This window comes from Eurosta solidaginis, chromosome 4, assembly GCF_040869045.1.
Source record: "Eurosta solidaginis isolate ZX-2024a chromosome 4, ASM4086904v1, whole genome shotgun sequence".
Taxonomy (NCBI): Eukaryota; Metazoa; Arthropoda; class Insecta; order Diptera; family Tephritidae; genus Eurosta; species Eurosta solidaginis.
In genome coordinates this window covers 182,899,653-182,923,534 of record NC_090322.1, presented here as the reverse complement: position 1 = coordinate 182,923,534, position 23,882 = coordinate 182,899,653, and the positions used below count along the sequence as shown (strand labels likewise).

General features: G+C 36.0%; 1 protein-coding gene across 1 annotated transcript in view; it reads right to left on the bottom strand.

Annotated features, from left to right (window-relative positions):
- Bx (Beadex) overlaps positions 1–23,882 on the bottom strand; it is a 433,930-nt gene that overhangs the window by 10,919 nt on the left and 399,129 nt on the right. Inside the window, exons 3-4 of the mRNA XM_067784142.1 lie at positions 21,212–21,585; positions 20,984–21,109 (exon numbers count right to left, since the gene is read on the bottom strand). Of these exons, the coding sequence (XP_067640243.1) occupies positions 20,984–21,109; positions 21,212–21,585 (500 nt within the window). The remainder of the gene's footprint in view (positions 1–20,983; positions 21,110–21,211; positions 21,586–23,882) is intronic.

The window sequence follows — 23,882 nt, the reverse complement described above, 5'->3', positions numbered from 1 at the left end:
AATATTTGACGCGGTTTTCGGGGTCACCATTGCTGATCTTGAAGGAATTTGCTCATCATGCGATGGATTTTCTGGCAGAACTTTTGAGCGACCAGAGCCTGGAACTTCATACATTCTCGTGTTTCAAAATGCCTTTAGTTATATCTTTCCAGTAGTCTCACTTCCTTTTCCAGCCACGATACCACTTTCTATGGACGTGCACTGCACTTAAGTCTCCATCCGGTAGTTTGTAACTTTTAGAGACATTTTTTCCTATCCGATATAACTCAGACACGTTATCCAGCATAAATCGTTTGGTTATCTGTGAAATGAAGCGCCTGTTAACGTTAACCGGGGATGGTGTAAATGGCCTTAAAGATGGAGTCTAATACAGATAACCAAATTTCGAACCGCAAGTCTTTCCATTAACTTTTACTTTACCTTACGCCTTTACATATGCCGCAATATTAACTCCAGAAATCTTTTTGAGGGGTGAACGATTTTATATTAGATCATCTACACTATAGTCAGAAAATCAACTGCTAACACCACGCTGACGAAGTTGGATATGAGGAAGCAGAGTCATGAGAAATTGTTGCCTACTTCTGCAAGAGAAGAAATCTCTTCAAAGGTATATCGGCCCTGTAAATATTTACTTTTTTGTCTCCAGTTTTGTGGTTATTTTCAAAATTCAATCTTTCAATTCAAGATCTACTAAGGGCGTCCCTGCGAAATTTTTTTCCCTCATTTGCTTTTTTCGCATCTACAATGAATGCCATGATCAGTCACCAGGCTCGCAGAACTATAGAAGAGGATGCTTGTTACTCATACGTATGCGTGTAGTTGTAAAAACAACTGCTTCCTCTAACTCATTAATCGTTTCATACTTATAGGCTGCTGATATTAACTTGGATCAGCCTATATGTATGCACTTCCGTTCAACAGCAACGCACAGGAAGCAACAAATTTTTACAACAATCACACACACGCACATGTATGACTTACAAGCATCCGCTTCTATTGTTCTGCGAGCCTGGTGAATTTTAAGAAATCGCAAATTTAGGGGGAATTTCCAAATTCGATAGGAAGAGAGAAAGTGTACAAAAACTAAAAAATGGAACAGCAGATTTTATTTCATCTATGAAGAATTTTGCATTTAATAAAGAAAATAAAAACCATTATATTTTTTGTAATTGATATTAGAGAAAAATTGTAAGTTTACAAACGGCGATGGTTACTAGGACATGTTTCTGAATTTCACTTCTTCATCAGCTAGCTTTTCGGGAGCTGAGCGTTGAACTCGAATCTCCAACATTCATATCAGTGCAAGCCTTTAGCTGCTACGCCATATGAATGTTCCGTTGTTCGCTGTACAATTGGTCTCTAAGAGTTGCCTTTTTGTTTATATTCCTTTTGATCACCATGCAGGCACATACACTCTGTATGTAGTTTATTCCTAATGGTGTGGATATGATTTTTAGGCGCGCTTTTGAAAGCTTAGTAACATTTGTTCGGATTTTTACAGTATTTGTTTTTTTAATACTTCCGCTGTTACTATTATATCAACATGATCATATGTATTTAATTAGCGAGCTTTGCTCATATTGCTTTATACAATGGGTTTTGTAATTGATATTAGAGAAAATGTCCTAGTAACCATCGCCGTTTGTAAACTTACAATTTTTCTCTAATATCAATTACAAAAACCATTGTATAAAGCAATATGAGCAAAGCTCGCTAATTAAATACATTATATTTTTTTTTCATTTAAATACTTTCTGGATATATTTATATGTGAATGACCGACGACCTGCGACTCTTACAAAGTTTCTTTTAGGATTGGTTGTATCGGATCTAGTCGATACTATACATACGAAGTACGCTGATAAGGCGCTCAATCCGATATAAAGGATACTGATGTCATGATATTGGGTTTGCTGGGTCGCCATTACTGCTCTTGAAGGAATATGCTCACCAGCCGTTGGAGTTTCTGGTAAAACTTTTGAGCTGCCGGCAACCAGGACCTGATAGTTCATACACTCACCCGTTCCAGTTTTCCTTTTATTATAACTTTCTAGTAGTCTCAGTCCCCTTAACGAGTCACGTTTCCTTACTATAACACTACACTGAAGTTTTTTCTTCCAGTAGTTTGTTTTATCTTTTAAGGCCGTTTTCACCTTATTCGCATAACGCTAACAATGTTTGCAGAATGGAATTTTCAGACCTTCCACTTAGTCGTCGATAAGGTCCTTGTCCAGGGATCAGCAGATCTATGCTCGATCTACGGATATGAAGACATTCAACACCCCATACGCTTTTCATCTTCTGATTTTCCTTCACGATACCCTTGAAATTTGAGGGTAAGACGATTTCAGAAATCAGTTTGATAAGATCGTCTGCATCACAGTCAGAAAAAATAATGCTCTTAGCTGATGAAGTTGGACATGACGAAGCAGAATTATGCAAAATGGTTCGCAGCTAATGCAAGAGAAGAAAAACTTGATATATTAGCTATATATCAGGATCGTCGTTATATGAAGTGGCACCTGGTTTTGATTATTTTTTTTTTTTCAGGTCTTCTATAGAACGAGAACCACCCAATAAACGGCGGCGGGTTCATTCGCCTTTTTCGCATCTGCAACGTTAACCAAGATCAGACACCAGGCTCGCAGAACTATAGAAGCGGATACTTGGTTGTAAAAATGTGCTCCTTCCTATAGCTCATTCAACGAGCATTGCATACTTTTAGGCTGCTAAGATAAGCTTGATCAACCCACAAGTATGTACTTCCGCCACACATTTTTACACGCACACACCACAACTCATAAGTATAAAGTATCTTCTTCTATAGTTCTGCGAGCCTGGTATATAACTGAACGCAAAATAAGCGAATGAGGAAACAAATTTGAACCTTTAGACCATGTTCTTTAAAATATGTTCCAGTAGTATATACTTGTGGTCCTAAGAAGAATTACTTTTACATGAATTGGGATTTATTTTGTATAAGATGCGATCCACTGTTGTTGTTGTAGCGATAAAGACACTTTCCGAAGGTGTCATCCCATACTATGATGATCTTAAGGTAGGAAAAATATTTTTCCGAATTCGATATTAAAATTGGAAAAGAAAACATCTTATCATCTTATTTATGATCTTATTCATTTTCTAGGACAGCTGCATTTAATAAAAAGCATAAACAACAATGTATATTTTGTTTTATTTCAATATTTTCTGGATATATGTATGGGTTAATGCCGATTTCTGACCACAGGATGTTGATCAACGAATTTGGTGCGGGCGGTTCTCTTTTCATCTTTTACGGGTTGCCAGTACTGCTTTTGAAGGATTTTGCTATCATGCGAATGATTTTCTCGTAGAACTGTTGAGCTGCCTGCGACTAGGACCTGGAACTCCATACATTCACGCGTTTCAATTGTCATTTTATAATATCTTTCCAGTAGTCTCAGTTCCCTCTATGAGCCGCGATACAACTTACTATCATCGCGCGCTGCTCAATTTTTTCGGCCGGTAGTTTGTTTTATCTTTTAAGACCGTTTTAACCATATCGGTTTAACGTTAACAGACACGTTACTTGACAGAAATCGTTGGGTGATCTGTTAAATAAAGTGCCTGTTATTGTTAACTGTGTAAACAAACATAATGATGGAACCTAATACAGATAACAAAATGTCGATGAGCAAGTATGGACCTTGCCTTTAACTTCCACTTGTGATATTTTATAAGTAGCGGAATCGGTGAATGCAATTTCCACATTTATTGATTGATTTTTCCGCAAAAATTATTTAGCATGATACTTGCAAATTTAGTCTCTAAATTGCGGTTTATTTGGAGTCTTTCATAGCCGGAACGCCTTTTATCTTCTTATGTTAACTCCAGAAATCTTTCTCAGAGCAAGACGATTTTAGGAGTCTGTTTGATAAGATCGTTTGTTCGATACCCAGACAAAATGAACTGCTGACGACACCACGCTCTAAGCTGATGGAGTTGGATATGATGGAGGAGAATCATACGGAATTGTTTACAACTTCTGCAAGACAACTAAAAATGGATACATACATGTATAAGATTATTAAGATATGTAACGGCGCCTCTAGTTTTGTGGTTTTTTCAAACCCTTTATTAAAAGAGCCCCGACGGGAAGGAAATCTGCAAATTTTTTTTCCTCATACGATTTTTTTCGCATCTACAACGGCCGCCGTGATCAGTCACCAATCTGCAAATTTTTTTTCCTCATACGATTTTTTTCGCATCTACAACGGCCGCCGTGATCAGTCACCAGGCTCGCAGAACTATAGAAGCGGACACTTTTCACTCATGGGTTGCGTGTATGTGCGTTTGTAAAATAAAAAAATGCGATAAAATCGAACGAGCTGGAAAAAAATGGAAGACGCCTTAGTAGATTTCTGTCGGGTCTCTTTCGATACTTAGATTTAAAAAAAAAAAAACATAAAGCTGAAGGAATTCACTCATCATGGATGAAGTTTCTTGTAGAGCTTTTGAGTTGCCAGCAACTAGGACCCGGGACTTCATACAGTCACGCGTTTCAGTTTCCGTTTTATTATAACTTTCTAGTAAACTTAGTTGCCTTTTCGAACCACGATACCCTATACTATTACGACAAACTGGACTTTAGTTTTTTCGTGCGGCAGTTTGTTTTATCGTTCAGGTCCGTTTAAGGCTAACTGAAACGCTGCTTGAAAGAAACTGTTCGTGCTACCTTTCAATTTTGCCTCTAAGGTGCGGCAGAGTTTCAGACCCTCCACTTACTGCAATAACGTCCTGAGCTCTATATTCGATCTAAGGATATGACGACTTTAAACACTCCTTACTCTTCTCATCGTATGATTCCCTACACGATTAACTTCAGGAATCTTTTTGAGCGTAAGATAATACCAGAAAAATGTTTGTTAAGATCGTTTGATTGACAATCTAGGAAAAACAACCACTCGTAGCTGATAAAGTTGGATATGAGGGAGCAGTATTACCCGAAACGGTAATGTTGACTGACAAAAATCATGCTCTATACGTCTCCAATCACAACAGTCTAGACGTATGGCTCGGATTTATGGTCGGTATGGACGATTGATGGTTCTGCCCGTCATGCCGAGCCGTATGAACTTTACGTTGTTATCTATATACATATTCGCACAAACGATCGGTAGTCATGCTCGCATCGTAGCTTCTTTGATACTAGTGTCATTTTTAATTTTGTGTTACAAGGATAGATTTTATATGTGACACACTAACATTTCCACAGACATCACGGCGACACATGCTGCTACCAGTTAGTCGAGCGTTTATGGCTTAACCACTTTTAAATTTGATGCGATGCGCGCCTTCTATTCTAGATGACTTTAGAAAATTCTTGTTAATTCTGCCCTTCTGTATCGTTCAAATCACTGAACTATCGAATAAATAAACGCAAATGTTCTGTACATAAAATGCTCTTTATTAACAGCACTACTATGGTAGTAGATCTTCACTATTTCCTTTATACGCCTTCCTTACTTAGGATTTGTTAGGATCACAGTGATTGCCCATCGCTCGAGATGCGCTGATCCCTGTTGCCTCGGTCGCCTATTTCTCCCAGTGTTTAGACGTTTCGCTTACAGGCTTGTCGATTAGTTGCTTAATTACTTCACGTATACCACTGCATCTCATATTCATTGTTGCCTTCTATGTACCTATATGTGTTTATCTGTCAGAGTAATATGCGCTGTTTATTGCTATGTACATGACATATGTAGGTATGGCTGTTTTCCATTTCATCTGCTTGCCTTGCTTTTGTTGTTGTCCAGCATTTATTACTAGCAGCGTATCGATACTGCTAATATTCGCCACACTTACTTACTTAATTGGCGCTTAACCGTCTAAACGGTTATGGCCGTCCAACAAGGCGCGCCAGTCGCTCCTTCGCTCCGCCAACCGGCGCCAATTGGTCACACCAAGGGAGTTTAAATCGTTTTCCACCTGGTCCTTCCAACGGAGTGGGGGCCACACTATTCAAAATGCTATAACTTTTTTAAAAATTGACGGTTTGGGATCTTTTTTTAACAAATTTGTTTTTAAATGTACTTTTCGGAAAAAATTCAAAAAAATTTTTTAAGGTTTTTTTTTTTTTTTGAAATTTTTCAGTTTTTCGAGATTTTTCGAATTTCGCCGTTTTTTTCTCATAAAAAACTTCAATCAATTCTGCAATCATCCCCACTAATACCGGAGGGGGCCGGGAATATTTAATTTTTTTTTTTTATTTAATTGAAAAAAAAAACTTTAAAATTTTTTTGGTATTTTTTCCGAAAAGAACATTTAAAAACATATTTAAAAAAATAATTTAAAAAATATTTAAAACTTATTTTGAGTTGGAAAACGGTGTTTTTTTTTTCAAAATGCTATAACTTTTTCAAAAATTTACCGTTTGGGATCATTTTTTTTTTAAATATGTTTTTAAATGTACTTTTCGGAAAAAATACAAAAAAAAAATTTTAAAGTTTTTTTTTTCAATTAAAAAAAAAAAAAAAATTCTCAGCCCACTCCGGGATTAGTGGGGATGATTGCAGAATTGATTGAAGTTTTTTATGAGATAAAAGGGCGAAATGCGAAAAATCTCGAAAAACTGAAAAATTACAAAAAAAAACTTTCAAAATTTTTTTTGAATTTTTTCCGAAAAGTACATTTAAAAACAAATTTAAAAAAAAGATCCCAAACGGTCAATTTTTGAAAAAGTTATAGCATTTTGAAAACAAAAAAGGTGTTTTTTTTTAAAATTCATAACTTTTTTTGAGTTGGATGAAAAAATTTTAAAAACTTCTGAAAAACGCCTTTCGTAAGCTAGAAAAAGAAGAAAAACTTTCAGCCAATTCTAAAGGGGTCGGGTTCAAAATTGGTCGAAATGGGATGGAATACCCCATATGTTTTCAAAGGCCCAAACGAGTGAAGTGCAATGCAACTGCGCCATAGAGTAGAAAAGATCACTTTTTACGGTTGTGTTTTTCAGCATAGTTAAAAAAGATCTCTTCAAAGTTATAAAGTACGATATAAATATATTGACAATTACCTTAGTAGTATGGTTTCATTTGACTTGAAAAAGGTTTCATTTGAAATGAAAAAATTTTCATTTAAAATGAAAAAAGTTTTATTTAAAATGAAAAAAGTTTCATTTAAAATGAAAAAAGGTTCATTTGAAATGAAAAAAGTTTCATTTAAACTGAAAATGCTATATCAATCATATTTCAAATGTGGACAAAATCGAACCGTAGGTATCTTTCTAACTGATATATTGACTTTAGCGCCGCCTACGCCGAAGTTTATTGTGAAAGCATTTCTTATTAATCTATATTAAAAATACGAAGCAAATAATTAGCGGATGATTTTACATATCGCTGTAAGGAGTAAAGAAATTGTCTGCTAGTTTATCTCCGAACCTAAGCATATGAAATACCAATTTTGGTTCGATCCCACTTCGCATTTCACAAACACTAGCATAGTTATTTTGTCGAACTGGTAAACCAATTTAAAGAAGGCTTCAACAACCAAGAAAAAGTAAGATTTATCCACATAGTTGACGAGTGTATGGGCGTTTTTTTTTTCTAAAGCTCAAGGCGAATTCAGGACCAGGTGTTGTTATCCTAACAGCTAATTGCTTCTTCTTGATTATTTGCCAAGCAACACCCTGTACAACAATACGACAGTTAATTGAAATCAATGAACATCTTTTTTAACTTGACATTCTTCTGCACGGCGAATTGGTTGAATTCGCTTTGCCACCACCTGGTATGGATTCACCTTGCTTATTTTTCCCGGCAACTCGCTTTGCGGAGTTTTTCTTCTTTTCACAAATTCTTTTCTCTTCAATATTACTTTGAAAACTGCTACTATTTTTCCATTAAAAAAATTGATTATTTTTTTATTTTTATTTGATATAATCAGTATTTCGGGTTTCATTTTGAATTTTTTAATGAACAAAATTTATTTCATGGCTCAATTATACAGTTGGCTCATCTCATCAGCTGATTTTATATTTTTCATTGCATGGTCGATGGGATTGTCAAAAGGAGATGGCAAACTCAAAATGAAACCAACACATTGGCAACATTTTCTTACACATACAAAACCTGCTAAGTTTTATGTTTTCATTTTACTCCATTCGCATAACACCAACACGCAGATTTTGACAATCTGAACTAACATATTTTGCTGTTGTACAGATGAACCAACCATATAGTTGAACCATGATTTATTTAAAAAAAACAAATGTAAAGGAAATGTCAAAGAGTTGCATGAAGAGAGTTGCCGTGTGTAACTCCAAAAGAGAAATTGCCAATGAGCAACAAAAGTGTTCGTTTATATGTAAAATCGGTCTAATATCATATTTACACTGCACCAAATGCGTCATTTTGGGCGAAAAATTCTTAACACGAGGCATTTCCTCATACAAATCGTATTTCTGAAATGACTCATTTGAGCGCTTTTTATTGCATTCGGCCCACCAATGCAACTCACACAACCAATCCACACAAGCTTTTAACATTTTCTTACTAAAAGAAACCCGGCAAGAACGCGAAATGTTAAACAACGTATCATGATCTTAGTGCTGTTTCATGGTTATAAATAGCAGTTTTCACTAGTTTTTTAAAGCCAAACTGACAAGGTAAACCGAGATGCGAATGAAGCCAATGTAAACGCTTTAAAATGACTCATTTACTCAGTACGCATGTGGAACCAGTGTAAATGTAATATAACGGCCCGGTTTCCTCCAAAGCGGTGCCGCTAGATAGCGAACAGAGCGGGAGCATTGAGTACCTTTTGAAAAATTTTGGAATGTTAAACTTACTATGTGGAAGCTTAGAACACGGTGAAGTTCGAGTTACGTAATATAGCGGCAGTGCAATAAATATAACGGCCTTCATAACAGTACAAGCTCGTTGTTCTAGTTTTTTTTCTTACCGCTTACTCAAATATTTGAATTATTTTATGAAACTAAAACACAAGTTTTGCTTTCCATTTCTCTAAAATGTGGTAACATAACAAAGAACAAAAAATGCGAAAATCATAACAAAAAAATTTTTCATCGCTGACCTACGTTCGACCAACTTTACAACAAAGCTGTGCCGCTAATGATGATGAGCAAAGCGTTGAAAATCTTGCGGTCGTAATATAGCGCCACTGCTTTCCGAGGAAAACAAGCCTTAGGAGAAGAGAAAAAAAGCTTTAGAAAAAAAGGTCTATGTATTTGATAAATGTCTGATCTTCCTTTTGTTCGTTTTCAAAATATATGAATTCAAAAACCATTAGCCAAATGACATGAAATGGCAGAAAATCTTTAAATGATGCCAGCAGTATATCGCAATTTCCTACTGTGTGGAAATTTGTATTGAGTGTAAGTCAGTTCTCAACATTACCTGATTTAGCACCGATTTTGGCAACATTCCCATTTTAAGGATAGCAGTCGAATCAGTACCGCTTACAACTACAAATGTTTATATACATACAAATAAAGTTTAGAGAAAAAATGTATATAACCAAATGGTGCTCTTCCAAAAAACGAGAAGGCGTCAATGATTTATGAAACATTTATCCAACAAGCCAGTCATATTTTTCGACAATGCCACAGTAAAGTAAATCGATTGACAGTTTATTTGCGAGCACCAAAAATGAAGTCGATAACCAACTGCTGCCACACCTGCAACATGTACTCGTTGAATTGTCGTTGATACTTTGGCATAACAAACATTTTCGTGTTTATCTTAACAAATAAAAAAGTGAAAATTGGCAAACATTTACAAAGAGGCGATAAAAACTAGGAAAGTTAATACGACAAAGCCAAAGAGGGCAAGAGATAGAGGGAGTGGGTCATGCACCAATTTCGATAAAAGAAATAAGTAACAGGCGCTTGTGATATAAAAGCCAACATGTCATCGATTGTTTCTTTTGAAAGTGTACGAGATCCAACTTACTAGTCCATAATATACGAACTTTTTACTAAATACTTCAAAGTTGGCGATGACTTCCCGACTCTCTCATTCTCAGCTCGTCTGCCCTTACTCACTCTCGGATGTAGTCACTGAGAGAATCGTAAGAGTGATGAATATCTCGGGGTCCGAATTGCTAAAGCTTTTAACATCCGTAATGCGCTGAGTACTCATCTATGTATATATATATAGACTGGGACAAAAAGGCAAAGAGGCAGATGAACAGCGACGACAGCAATGGGAACTTTAACAAGGCTAACTAAGTACTATGTTACCCATATGTTCTCTAGATGGAGATACTTCATAAAATAGCCATATAGAACGAAAAAGGTCAAAGGTTTGAAGTGATTTTACAGCTATTGAGTTGAAGATGATGCTTCACACCCTCTTCAGATGCTCGCGATTGACTTAGGTTCGGCAACCGCTCAAGCAAGAGACGGTCATATCTCTATCAATAATGTTTGAGCAAACATAATGGGCGGTCTAGAAGTGGGACAACAAACAAGCAATGCTGAAGAATCCTCGCCCAGAAAGTGGGACCTGGATGCAGCGAAACGGAAGGCTTTAAATATAAAGAAACATTAAATGCAACCCAAAATCAATTAAAAATGGGTCGGCTACGGTTCTAAAGTTTTAAGAAGTTTTTCAGTCCACGCACACCCGGCTGCTACAAGGGCAGCAACTATGGTAATTTAGGTATTTATCAGACCAGAAAAAGTTTTAAAGACCAATAGGAGAGAACTATTTTTGGTTAAATAAACAACATGAATATTATCTAGTGATTTCTCGGAGGGGTGACATAAGGTCAACGCTTATAACGAAAATTGTCCATTTGAAATGGTCACAGCGTCAAATTTCGAAAAGTTACAATTTCAACGTTATTTAAATTATGACCATTCTTTATTCTGAATTGGGCGAGAAGTCAACTCATAGTTTCTCAAGTGAAATACGGTAAATTTTTTAATGCAGATCAGTAATTTATATTATATTTGAAGTTATTACAAAAAATGTTATTTGAAGTGGTCATATGATTAATTGACGTTATGCCCGTTCACCTTATGTCAACCCACCGATTTCCCAGCTACGAAATATTTCTTTTTTCAACTTTACTAGCCCAGACTGCAACGGGAATGAAATATTTGATCATAAGAACATTTGGGTCTGTGGATTCCAGTCGCCTCCTACGACAGGCATGCCTTGTTTTGGGTATATTCTAAGCACTTTAACCCTCTGGGTCAACAAGTAAGTGGTGCCAAAAGGCAGCATAAAACTCTTGCCTCCTTTTTATCTCTCCCAATATACTTCTAGGGTTGGAATTTACCTAGCTAGCTTGTCAACCCTTTCATTAGACTCTCTTTGCATTGACACTAGAGAGCCGAAATGATACGTTTACATTGATTTTTAGCCACAAGCTAATCCGACAGCCCTCGTACAAACAGCCTTTCATTGCAATTTTCTCCCGTTGATCCTAGGGAGACGTAACCTGTTTTTCTTTGCTTGGACGATACTTTCACTTAATAGGTTGGGTTAGGTTTAACTGGCCGGTCCATGAGGACCTCACATAGACTGAATGAGTCCGTAGTGTTACCAGAAGTTTGTTTTAACGGCCAAACTGAAAACCCCTATCAAAAGCCAGGATCTTTGTTATAAAATAACTCCGTCCTCTTGGCAAATACTAGAAGCTTCCTAGGACTTAAGCCACTTGCTGCTTCTAGATCTGACAGCTGTATCACTCCTAATAGCTGGAGTCTTAGCCTGGCAAGCGCAGGGCACGAGCACAGAACGTGCTCGATCGTTTCCTCCTCCAATCCGCACTTCCTACATCTGCTATCACTGACCAAGCCTAATTTACAGGCATGTGACTCTAGAAGGCAGTGTACAGTCAGAATACCCGGATTACTGTAGCGTTTTCCAGGCGGAAATATTAGCCGTATACAAAGCAGTAGAAACCCTGGAAGAGAATAGCTTAAGCTACAACCGTGTTGACTTTCATATTGACAGTCAAGCAGCAATTAAGGCAATAATCTCGCATAGCACAGCACCTAAATGCGTGTTAGAGTGTAAGCAGTCTCTGGAGAGAATCGCGACAGGGAGAAGCATACATCTATATTGGGTCCCAAGGCATATGGGAATAGATAGGAATGAAAAAGCCGATGAACTAGCTAAAAAGGGCGCATCCCTTGAAGCTTGCTCCGTAGACGTCCCAATTAGACTGGGCGAGATTAAGCCAAGGCGAGAGGTGCACATGATCGACCAAGCGGGAAAGGCGTGGCTTCCTTCAAGCGCGGGGCTGTAAAGTGTCGAAGATTATGTGTAGGTCTTACAACCTTAGACTAACAAAGCTGCTTCACTTCATAATAGAGACATTGATTTTTATCGACAAGCTAATCAGACAGCATAATAGCAGGCACCATCTGATGAATGTCTCTTGCTCCCCGTCTCCCAACATTTTTATTTATGCACATATAGTACCTATGTATAGAGAAAGAACTTACAAAAACTAGTGTTCTTAAAAATATGAAAAAATTGCGACAGATTTCAGCAAAAAAAATTTGTTTAGTGTTGCTGAGGCAGAATGCCACAAAAATGCAAAGCAAAAAACTTTGCAAGCGAAGGAAGCTCTAAAAAAGTAAAGGAGATGAGGTATACAAATGGAAAACGGTAAACGCTTTGCGGCAGAAGCTGCGGGCACTTCCGGACGCCATCAAGCATACTTTAGTAGAGGCACGAGCAATGGCGATTGCCTCACAAGGCACCTACCGGCCACCACCCACATGCATTTCAGGATAGCAGACAGCAAAAATCGCACCCAAACACATTGCCAACAACATTTGATGCAAACCAAGACCGAATGAAACAGAGTAAAATTGTAACCAACGTCAACAGCGACAATTCGGACATTCATATCAACACATCAAGCGCGCCAATATCGATGACGACAGGAAATTATGCAAACTTTATGCCGAAAGCATAAAACATATTACAAAAAAATAAATTAAAAAAAACACCACGCTATAAAAAAAATTAACAGTAAAAACAATGGTCCACCGCATGTATCCGCCCTTACCCTCTTTTTGCCACAAACAAATTTCTTTTTTTTTTTTGTTTTTCTCTATCGACTTTTTTTATTTTCTTGTTCATTTTTTTATTGTTTCACTTGTAGTGCTGCAGCTGAAGGCCCGCATGTTAAATTAACACAAACGTCACATTTCCGCTTGAACAAAAGCCACAGAAATTTCTCGTCAATAAAAAATACTCCAAACTCAAAAGCATGGATCGGTCTGACGGCGACTGTCAACGCGAATTTAAAGTGGTCCTGAGTCGCACGAACGTGAACGCATATAAGTTCTGCTGGTTGGAAGGAGGAGGAAGGAATGCACAGAGTTGTGGTGTGGCGACACTTTTGTGTAAATTGCATGTTTCAATGATTTTTTGGCAATTGAATTAATTTTTAAAAATTTATTAACTTCTGCTTTTAGGAGACAAGCATGCATTGGAAATAATTGCGAGTAGTATGTATGTATGTATCTAAAGAAAAATGGACGACAGGAAAATAATGCTACCTAAAAGGAGTTCAATACACTGACATTAACGAGGAAATAGGACAGTTACCTCAATAGGTGCAAATCGATGGCTGATTTACGGATACAAGAATTTTGCTCTATCAATTTCTATTTCAGGTTAAAGCGCACTGTTAACTCGAACACTGTTTATAGAACAGAGAAGCATACTGATAGTGAACAAGTTTTCCACCATCCAGCCACTATTATATGTAAGGTGCTAGTACGAGGGCATACGGTATTCAATTTCTGAAAAGAACTGCCGGTATCCCACAGGAGTTGCGGGCGTCTTCATATTTCTTCCAATCAGACGACTAGGATTTGTGGTGACGGATTTAAAATAATTAAAACATAGATGTATCCTTATTTTCTTGAGAGTTAGGGCGTGAATAAACTTGGTTGTGAAAGTTCACAGTATTTTTGAATGTTGGAAACTATCGAATGAAAACTATCGAGTTATCCGATAGTTCACTCATTTTCATTCATTCGATAGTCATTTGAAATTCGTTCATTACTAGTTTTTGGATGAATGATTCATTCATCAATATTTTTTCGAATCGTTCGTTCTATTTAAATTTTTACTGTGGATATATCAGTGATCTCAATTAAAGAGGTATTAAAATAGATTTTAATGCTTAGCATACTTCAACCTAATCGACAAACGTTTTAAGCGTGGTAATTATTTCAAATTTTTATCTGAGGAAGTTATTTTAACTATTTAAATTGAATAGAGATATATATATATAATGCCGCCTGGATTTAAGAGATCTTCCGTTTGGGAGTTTTTCATCAAAAATAGCAGTGAAGTTAAATTCCATATATGCAAAAAAAAATTTTATTTTCTGGAAACACATCAAATTTAAATGACCATCTACGTCATAAACATCCGTCTTCCTCAGAACAAAGGAATGTAACTTCAGGAGAAATAGCGTCTGTAATTTCTACTACTCTTTCGTCAACTACTGCAGTAAATACAGAAAGCAGATTCTGTCGACATTTCCAATAGTGGATGTTTGAGAAGGACTGCTCAAACAAAATTATGTTGTTGAACAATACAAATACAAATTCATTTTCACTAATCTTCTGCCTGTTGTTGTAGCGGCATAAAATCTCCCCAAAGGTTTGGGAGAGTACTGACATATTGGCCATATAAAGTGGTAAAAAACTCAGTGGGTTGCGAACTATAACCTTTTGCTTATCATGCATGCGCTTTGCTAATATGTAACCAAGGCGTTTAAATTATATTTGCATTATTTACTTGAAGCAAAATTTACCCCATTTTAGTCACATTCAACATTTTGTCTTATATAGGTATGTTCTTTAGCTACCCCGGGGGGTAACCAAAACAATCCAGAAATTGTTCTTTTGTATAGTAAATGTACTACAAAAGACATCGGTACTGGCCTCGGGCTAGGTAAAGAGCAGATCAAATGAATGAATGAATGAACGAAAAAAGTCATTTTATCGTTAAAATCATTCAGTAACTAACTATCGATAGTTGAATTAATTCGATAGTTCCCAACACTAGCATTTTCTACCTACGTTCTTTAAGAATGCGATTCTACACCATTTAATATTCCAAAAATCTAAAAGAATTAAACTTGAACTAAATTGTAGTATATGCTTGACTAGTAGAAAACTAAATTTTTCCGAGCCTCTTTTTTCATTTCTTTAACCAAAAAAAAAAATCTGTATTGAAAAATCGGCATGCCTGCAGCACCGCAGAACAGCGACGCACCCGAGCAACCCAATCATATACGCTTGGCAATTTAAATATTTTATTCAGTGGAAAAAATTGGAAAATGCATTTTAAAATCGAAACACCACAAAAATTCACAACAATGTGGCCAAACAAACGAAGCGATGGAAGGAAGTTGGTGCAAAGTGAAATCGATGCGGGTTTATGAAGGGCAATAGCGTAAGCAACGCTCCTCTAGGCGCCTATTGTTATGTGTATTTGCATATTTCTCTTTTTTTGCTGCGAAAGAAAATCATATTATTAATGCATACAAAATCGGCATATTGTTTTTATATAAGAAAACAACAAAATGTTTAACAAACGGATAACACAAAAGGGTTATGAGCGTAGTATAATCAATAAACACAAAAAGTGAAGCATAAACATAGGCGCACCGTACAAAATACGATGGAAACGTTAGTATGCATACAACATGCGTTAGTAACGTATATGAAAGCTAAATAAGAAACAAAAATCAAATTTAACATTTGCAGCGAATTTTTGATAGCCAATACGGATATATCCTCGCACAAATGTTTGTATGTATGCGAATGTGGCCGTGGTAGTAACAGCATCCGTATGTTGGCATTTACAAGCCGGCACATGGATATTCTCTTGAGTGGCATTTCAAGAATTGGCCAAATGCTATAAATTCAACGATTTTCCATTAGTAATTACCCTTTTGTGGACTGGGATGGTAGGGAGACAAATGAAGAAATTGTTGAATAAAGTTATTTGGTGGAATGTTGAATCCACTTGCCATCAGTAACTGACAAAATGAATAATATTAAAAAGAAAATGAAAATACATAGATATGTATATAGATAAGTGGAAGGGGAAGATATTGCCAATTTACGCTAGTCCCCTTGGAACAGGAGCAACCCTTTTGCAGCTGCATAGCACATACATACATATGTATATATTATCTGAATACACACATATTGTGAAATACATACACATATTGTTGCTGTCACAAGAAACATGACAATAAACGCTCATAAACGCGAAGAACACAGGCGCGTGAATAAATGTGTTAAAATACAGTCACTCAAAGTGAAAACGTGCCTGCGATTTCTTTTTTATAACTTCTCAATACTTTCGGAACACCTCCTAAGTCCTTGCCAAATTTGCTTCATTTCACTCAACAATTATAGCACAAAATTATTAAAGTTAAATTATTTAAAATCAAACCAATACGCATCCCTCGCGTTGCACCGCCTTTTATAGCTGCTCAGAGCAAAAGTTTACACACAATAGCGGTGTTTTTTTACATGTAATTACAAAATTGCTTATCTTTAATTGTTTAGGAGATCAATCTAGCGGCAATTAATGAAGACTCGCGGCAGTGGTTAAATAAATTGCTCAAAACTGGTTGTGCTTAATAGCGGAGACACGCACCCCAGTTGGTCATAGTATATAACTTATAGCTGAATCGGTTGCGATGAATCGTGTACACGAAAGCATTTAGAAGTGGAGAATAGTGTAGAGGTAAAATAGAGCGACCCATTTCAGTTGCAACTGAGTACAATGCATACTGAAATTTAGCAATAATTTCATATGTGTAGATAAAGTTATGCCCATATAAAGTTTAAGTAAAAAGAACACAGCTAATATATCGCGAATCGTCTCCTGATTGTTCGCATATCACATTCCCTTATCCACATTCGCTGACGCCATCACTGCTGCCTTCCCTCTTTGTTACATGTGTATGTGTAGAGCACCAAAAGAAATAAAGCTAGTAAAATTAACAGTTTGTTTTAGAATTAACAGACATTCGGCAAAATTGAGTGTTTTATCAGGAAAAAAAAATTCGCTTAGTCATTTCAACAGAAAAGATATTGTTGGTCTCAAGTTAACAATACTTTTAAAAATTATGGATTTTCTATGAATCCAGCAGAACTTTCTGTCAAAATAACTGAATTCATTGGTCATTTCAACAGCAAACAATTGTCAATATCACGCAAAAGGATCACTCAGCACTCAAAAGCTCACGCTTAAAATCCTCTCCTTTCGCTTCACTTCCTAATTATTTCTTCGTCGTATTTAGTACAATTTCGAGATTGCCCTTTTTGAGCTGGATACTGTTTGTGGTTAGTTTGAGTATATTCTTAGGGAAAAATTATTCTCACAGAGGGAGTATTTTACTGCTCTTACTACCGACTTTGCCATATTTTTTCGTGGTTTCAAAAGCTTTTAGCGCACTATTTATTTAGCCCAGTGTAGGTATCGCGGTGCATACACTCTATCAAATCATAAGCTCAGATTAATGCTAGATTGTTGTACAACTTTTCAAAAATAAAAATAACAGCTTGACGAGACATTTTTCAGATTTAGGTCATCTTCGCATGATGTTACTTGGAATTATTTTACAAAATGTTTATAAATAGTTATACGAGTTAACCCTTATTAACCACTTGGTTTTCATTAACATTTTCTAGAGATATTTCATGGTATTTGTTTGGTCCTCATCTGGCACTGGAACTTAAGGCTAGGGAGTACTACTTATTGCTAAGGGAAACTTAATCAGGAACTACAGAGATAAAACCAAAGGCGCAATTTTATTTGTCGCAGTCCTTATATAGAGGATCGATGTTTCTAGGGAGATGTAGAGATACAAACACTACGTCACTGTCAGGCTATAAAAGGCGGTATAGTGATCAGTTTAATTTACGTAAGTGATTTACGATGAAACTACACCTATGTATGTGTGAAATTGTTCTGCTATTGTTGTTGGTAAATAAACTTATTTATTTGTTAACAACATAGCGCGTAAAACGAACCGATTGCCATAGGAACAGGGACACCTTATCGATGCTGTTATTATTCAATGGTTTTTTTTTGTTTTTTTTTGTTTTTTTTTTTGTTTTTGTTTTTTTTTTTTTTGATGTAGATCCACTGCCATATTTTCATTTTCCGGTCAAGCTTTAAAAGGCATAGGTTGCGGCATGTAGTAGGAATGGATTTAACGGATCCGTAGAGGAATAAAATATTCTACCAAACCGCAGTCAGAAGGGGTTTGATAAGTAAATCCTTATACACAGAATGTAACTCTCAGTAAAAAATATAAAAAGAAAAATGTGTCGAAAATGTTGGATTTACTGAAGAACTCCTGGCAGAGTCCCTTACGAGGAGGAGTGAGTTAAAAAAACATGCTCGGGCGTTCATAGAACTTGTAAATACTCCTTGAATGGAGATAGGTGCCCAGAATATCGATACTTGAGCATACATTTTTTTTTTCTATTTTTATCTATCAGTGGTTCGATAAATTTTTATAACGAAGGAAGAATAATTACATAATAAAAAAAAAAACTATAAAAAGCTAAGAAAAAAATCAGATATTTTGTTACTGAACTTTCTGGGCGGATACAAACAGACAACATTTTTATTACAATGTTTTTTAAGTCGTGGAAACTGAGTGTTTCATTTTGTCTATGTGTGACTGTAGATATATAAAATTACAAAAGCAAACAAACAATAAAAGCAAAAGTCAAGAGCAACAAATCTTTTTTCTTTCACATAACCACCCACGCTTTTCGATATTGTTGTTGTTATTGCTACTGATTTGTATTTGTTTATTGTACACTTTGTGTTCTGTGTTTATTATTTGCATTCACTTGCCACACTTTTTGCTTTTTTACAGCAAACGTGATACCTTTTCTTCTAGATTGCTTTACCAACATTTTTAACATATTGTTATTGCCATTATTTATTTATTGTTGTAGTGTTAGTAGTGTCGTTTGCAATTTTTGGTTATAATAAAATTTAAACTACCATTTTGGGTATTATTTGATGCAAGATTAAAAAGAGATTTACTTGGCACTTAAGTACAAGAAAGGGGAAATATTGAATGGAAAGAGGAAGTTAAAGAAAGGGCCACTTGAAGGATATTTGCGTTTGTATGTGTGTGAATAAGTTACAGAAAGGGTTGATTCTTTCGCCTTTTTGCTGTTAAATTTATGGTTTAGTATCGATAATTGACCATTGAAATAAAATTTTAATAAAACAAATTGCTTAGCACGTCGTAAAAATTCGCATTAGCATGCAAAATTAATGAAAAGTGGAATGATAACAAATAGTCAACATAAAGGATCAAATATTAGACAAGTACGTACATATGGATCCTGCACACCATTTACACCGGACTCACAAATGGCCAAACTTGTAGAGCAATACTATGCAGCCAGATTTTTCCCGCATTAAACCCTAACATACTGCATGAGGCGCTCTCATAAGATCCCACTTGGGTCTGGATTATGTAATGGGGCTAAACAATAAGCTATACAACTGAATCCAGACAAACCTATTGTATATCCCGCATGTGCGGTGCTTTCGCACGAGACGAAGAATCTCAACGAAAAGCGTGCCATTTTTCGTGTAAATGTCACTAAGTAAATGTATTTTATCGGTTGAGAGGTTGAAGTCTTCCAATATATATAAAGGTAGTAGCGTATATGCACAGCCAGATTCAACTGTCGGATTCTGCTACACTTCGTAGGAGGTTAGTGTTACACCGTGTTCCTTAACATTGTCTGATAAAACATTGTAACGAAAAGACGAAATAATAGAGGTGCAGTACCCAAGAAGCACGCTTCTTTCTAGGTGACTATATATTGACTCCTATAATTTTTAGCTGCAGCGAAAAACTGAAAGAAAGCTACATCCCTATTTACGACAAGAGAGTATTATGATGAAGCGAATAAACAAAGGCAGATGAACTGACTCCCAGTCTTTGGATTTTTGAACAATTAATCTGATGGTTCTAAGCTACATAGAAGGAATCTAGACCCACGTTTTAATTTAACGTACCGACTACCACATCACTGCGCTGTTTTCAAGATGGAGCGTCTGCAATGGCAAAAGCTATGAATTAGGTATATCGATATATGGTATACGAAGTAGGTGACGAAAATGTAGAAAAATTACTTCCACCTAGAGGTACTGAACAGACTAAAAGTTACAGATGAAAAAAGAACAGTATACACGTCATATGGGTTTCCATGCCATAGCGACGATATGGCGCATGAATTTACAAGGCGAGGTAAGCCTAAGCAGATTCTTCCAGATAAGGACCGAGTTGATATGCCGTACGCCACATGCAGACTTCTAATAGAATAAAACATATTTAAATGAGTGAGTGAATGAAGGTTGAGAGAACACAGCTTGTCAGAAATCTGAACAAACATGGGGGAAAGCCTTTTCGAAATATCTGTCTTAGAGCAGAGCATGCAGATGATGAAACACAACGAAAGGGATAAAATTAAAGATCGTCATTTCGGTCGCTGTACTGCCTTGAGCTGAAAAGGATTAAGCGGTTTGAATGTGCTCTTTATGCATCGATGCCTAAGTGGAATATCACCAAATTTTGGTTGCCTGTTTGAAAACCCGTACTACAGAACTCGTTTGAAGACACCGCATTCGTTAAAATGTATTGAATTATTGCTGAAATAGAGTGAAATAGGGCGCTCTTTTGCCAAATTCTTAAATTTAGCATACTTCCAAAAAAAATCCAACATAAGGCGTTTTTCAAAAATTTTCGGGTGACATTTCACTTAGCAGTCGTTAGAGTCCAAGTTAGCAACACGTCAAGGTTGTACTGCGATTCATTAAGCTTTTTATTCAAATCAAAAAGGAGAATTAACCGATTTTGTGATGCTCACTTCGCCTTTATTCAATAACTTTATCGTGCTAAGTACAATATTTTAATTGATTCAACTTACCTATGATTACATTGCTGGCAAGCGAAACATTCCAAGTGATAGACATTTGTACGCGCTCGCATGACCATTTCAAACGCTGGAATAACTTTACTGCATGCTGCACAATAGCCAGTGTTGCCAAATAATCTAAAAACAAACAGAAATAAAGAATGGAAAGTGTAATTATTTATAAACAAATTTAATTCGCTAATTTATAGCCATCGAACATACAAACACACAAACCCATACCTTAAATAATCACGTTTGCATAACATAAGATTGCCCTTCGTATATAACGTTGAACCAACTTCACCCAAACGACAATCACAACAACCACATTTGAGACAATCCTCATGCCACAACATATCCAAAGCGCGCAACAAATACCGATCCTGTATATGTTTGCCACAACCAGCGCACAGTTGACTACCATTACCATTGTTATTGTTATTGGCATTGCTATTCGCATTACCGATGGCGCTAACGGTACTCATACCATTCGGATTGTTACCATTCGGATTACCAATATTTGGATTGCCATTGCCGTTGTTAGGATTTTGCGCATTCTGTTGATTATTTGGACCCATGTTGGGTTCCGTTTTGGTGATGTCCATAGTCATCATCTACAAAGAAGCGGAGCGAAGAGAAAGAATGAAATAGAGAAATAATTAAAAAAATGTTATTTAAAGGGATGTTTTGTATTTAAATGAGTTAATACTAAATAAGCATGTACGAGTGTGTACAAAATGGGTTAAATAAATTAAGGGTTAAGTATATGCATGAGCAGTTAATCTAAATGGAAATAAATCTGTGTAGCAAATTCTTTATAAATGTTTGTTGGAAAGTAGATAAAGAAAAAAATGTTAAATACAAAATAAATTGCCGAAAAGAGATTTATCAGCGCATCAAAAGTCGTAGCAAAATATTTTTGGGATTTTTTTATTAAAAAAAAAATAAATTACTTTGGTTTTTTTTTCTTTTTGGTTTCTTTAGGTCTTTTTATGTGGTTGTTGCTCTTTAAGCTCTTACGCTTAATAAATTAGCTGATTTGATGCTATAAATTATTAAGATATTCCAAAAAAATAAAATATAAATAAAAAGGTAACAAGCTAAACATTTTCCTTTTGGCACGCCTTTCGCGAGCTTACTCGTCCATACCGCTGATTGTATGTAAGTGCCTCTTTGAGAAAGTTATCATGCAAATAATTGCCACCACTTGGCTTCATTTTATAAGCTTTTATTTACTTTCACTTGGCTGTTGTCTGTAATCAAATCTTGCAAGTTAAATTTGATACACTTCCCGGTGTCCGATTGAGCTGAAATTTTGCACGCATGTATAACTCCGATGACAATGCAATATTACTTTGCGATTATTCGATAAATTAATCGATAACAGAGTTATCGGTAAAGATTTGTGCTTACTTTGGCATAAAAGCCTAAGTCATCAAGAACGCAGGTAATTTTGCTTTGTTTGTGTATACACGAACGTAGAAGTTAGGCTGTTATCGCTCAATGTTGCATACTTTTCTGCGCACTTGATTTTGTTGTACAGATTAAACCCGCAGAGCAGAGATCTGCTATGAATAATTGTAAACTGAACGAGACATAGATAAATTCACAATAAAATATGATTTTAAGTTAGTTAGCACTGTTTGACACAATTTTATATGTGCCCTCTGTCAAAATGCTTCAACTAACTTAGTCACATTTTATTTCGATTATGAATATGCCCCAATATATTCCCATCATGATATAAAAAATCGTGTACTCATACTCAGTCAGGCCCCCCTATTGCGAGTATCGATTGGAGTAGAATCGACTATTTGTCGATTCCATCATTTTCATTTAATTTTGTTATTATGCAAGTTAATCGCCAAATCTTTGAACTATTAAAACAGTTATCTTGTACGAAACAGATTTTGATATTTTTTTAATATTTCGATTCATATAAGATACTTTTTATCCATTATAAAGATAATCGATTAACGCTCAACGATAGACTGTCGAATGCGATCGACACTCGCAACAGGGGGATGATTATTTAAACGTAGCGATTCGTATCAGTAATTTGGTTGAGAGTCTTTTTCATCGCCTAACACCGCGTTAGCATTGAACGCGAAAGATCTGACAACCGAAGATGCTGATATCCGAAGTGAAGCCACTTTTGGCAAACACGTACGATGTGTTTTCTCGAAAATCTGTATATTCATATTTATGTATGTATGTATTTAACGTTTTGTTGTTGCAAGAACACGTGAACATGTGTATGCACATATATACAAATTCATTTGAATGAGTTGAACAAGGCATGGCGCACATTCCAAAAGCACAACTGCTTGCGAAGTTGATTAGTGATAACTTCTTGGAAAGCACAGTTGCAACTTTACGACAAATTAGTGAGCATAAAAATGTTCCGCTCTATTCACTCAACGTTTTTATCGATTGGTTGTTGACAGTTGGCTTAACGTATCGTTTCAAAAGCACAATCTCTTTCACTCAGCTGATAACTGATTATTAGCAAGATCAATTAATTGATGGAACAAAAAACAATGATCCGATTGATGTTAATAATATAATACACTCAGACATTAACAAAACAAGAGGTCTTCCAAAAGAAATAGAAATATTTGTTGGTGCTAAAGTTATGTTGAGATCTAACGTTGACGTTGCTAAGGGACTTGTAAATGGAGCAATAGGTCACTTCACTGAAATTATATGGCCATATTACAGACGTGCTCAAATATACCATAACGATATACCATCGGTTCGCGTAGACTTTGGTAACGATGGCGTTCACATAATACAGCCTAAATCAGTTAAATTTCCTTCTAAATTTAATCACGGCACAGCTGAAAGAAGAATGCTCCCGATTGTCTTGTCGTGGGCTTCAACTGTACACAAAATGCAGGGAACTACTGTA